Raw genomic sequence first — 2,098 nt, forward strand, 5'->3', positions numbered from 1 at the left:
CAAAACATTCCACATTTAGGATGAAGACGGGGTGTTTGGGGATATTTTCCCTCCTGTTACCATTTTTGTTGTTCCATAAATTTTTTTTGGAAAGCTTATAACGTGCAGACATGCATTAACACTCAAAGCTTTACTTAGTCCATTTTGGGAATGAGGAATGTATGACACTAGCAAAATCTACTGAATCTCTCCAGGACTGATACACACTTAGGACTACAGTAACTGACATAAAAAGATCTCCCAACAGATGTTTGATGAGCTGAGCCTAGTCCTCCACCAAAGAAATAAAATGTTGGAGCAGAAAGGCAAGTATTCTGCATTTCAGCTTATTGATGCCTCCTTAGATCTTGAGCCGTTTGTAAAACACGGCTGCAAAAACAAGGGCAATAAGGCAAGCAACAGTGAGAAAGCCAACAGTCACCCCAAGCCCTACAGTAGATTCATCTTTTTCTTCAGCAGCAAGGGGCTTCTCTTTGGACTCGCCAGTGTCAGCTTTGGTGATGATCACTCCAGAGGTGACAGTGTAAGTTTGGTCAATACCCTCTGCAGTTGTGTCCACGGTGTTCCTTTTCCTCCTCCGGCTGCTGCATTGCTTGAATGCGCTGCAGGTGCTCTTCTCACACAGTCGGGTGACGCAGTGAAGGTGGTAGGTGGACACGGTCTGGTCCTGCTGCTCGATGAAGCGGAAGGCTGGGAAGTAGAAGCGGGAGCTCTGGCTGTCACCGTTCTCAATAATGGTGGTGAACTGATCCTTGGAGCAAGGGACGAGCAGGTTGAAGAAGGTGTTGTTAGAAGGCAGTGGTGAGATGGTGGCGTAGCACCGGTCAAGCAAGATATGGTACTGGCCTGTCAAGTTAGTCGCCTTGACCTCAACATACACCTTGGTCCTCAATTCGATGCCCAGCTGTGGAATGACCATGGGTATTTCGAATTCGGAATCACGGAACAGCTTCATGCTCAGGGTGCTGATGAAACTTCCATTGTTGTCCTTGATAGCAATGGAGGAGGAGGACACATCGATCTGGGTGTTGTTGATCAGATATTCTAAGGGATAGGCGCAGGAGTAGTAGTACTTAAGCTCAGCATTGTAGGTGACTGTGCCAGTTGTTAGATCAACGGACCGAACTATGCCGCTGATGTTAACCGTCTGGATGTTGGAGAAGTCGGAGAATATACCTGTTCCAGCAGAACTGGTGGTCCGGAATACACTTCCACAGGCGTTGGTCATGTTTAAGGGGAAGTTGAAGCGGGCAACAGGTGGACTCACAGATTCATCGAGGGTTGCTCTACAGGTGGTGTCCAACATTGAGTTCAGGATCAGTAGAGTGTCGTTGTAGCCAGTGTAGATGACTGGGCAGACTTGGATCGCCAGACTAATGGATGAAGTACCACACTGCACTGTAATGTCATCAGCCCGTGGCCTTCTTGCTTCTGCTCCACACTCATCCACCGTTAGCTGACTACTTTTGACTATCAAGGCGAGTAAAAGTAAAAGAATCTTCATTGTGTTTCTTTAACTTTGCCTTGAATTGGTGAATCTCTCCTCCGAAATCTTGATTCTGCTGCTTGAAGGCTCGTACATCTCCTCAGTTTGTTTGAAAGCGTTCAGGGTCTTTATAGGTAAGTGTGTCCTCTGAGATTGGTCCAAAACAAGGTCAAGCACCTTGCTATTTGTTAACAACTGCATTGTATTAAGTGGGAGAGTTCCATTCTTTCAGCTCTTGCCTAAGGGCAAGAGCTGAAACCTGAAGCATCTAGCTGTCTTGAAATACAGAGAGAATGGCCTTTTTCCTTTGTTAGCCATGCTTTAAAATCTAGATTTCCAAGCCCCCTATTACTAAGCCACCATGAAGCAAGTGAACATAACAAAATATGAGATGGGGTTCTGAGAAATTCACACAATGCAGTGAAGGTTCTTCTATCCGGTTTTAGCCCCACATCTTCAGTAATGACCTCGTTGGGATGGGTGGCAGTGACCCACAGGATCATTTGGCCACTGTGCTCTTTCTTGATCCTGAAATTTCTTTGACATTATTAATTGTAATTTTAAACAACGCATAGAAGAAGGATGATTTTGTAACAAAACAAAACATCTTCA

At 45.4% G+C, this 2,098-nt stretch overlaps 1 protein-coding gene across 1 annotated transcript; it reads right to left on the reverse strand.

Moving 5' to 3' along the window:
• Positions 1-340: 340 nt before the first annotated feature.
• LOC118120311 (zona pellucida-like domain-containing protein 1) lies at positions 341-1,504 on the reverse strand. Its single transcript, XM_035175114.2, has one exon. It carries the CDS (start codon positions 1,502-1,504, stop codon positions 341-343), a length of 1,164 nt encoding a protein of 387 aa, XP_035031005.2.
• Between the last annotated feature and the right edge of the window lie 594 nt (positions 1,505-2,098).

The sequence above is a fragment of the Hippoglossus stenolepis genome, chromosome 13 (assembly GCF_022539355.2).
Source record: "Hippoglossus stenolepis isolate QCI-W04-F060 chromosome 13, HSTE1.2, whole genome shotgun sequence".
Lineage (NCBI taxonomy): Eukaryota > Metazoa > Chordata > Actinopteri > Pleuronectiformes > Pleuronectidae > Hippoglossus > Hippoglossus stenolepis.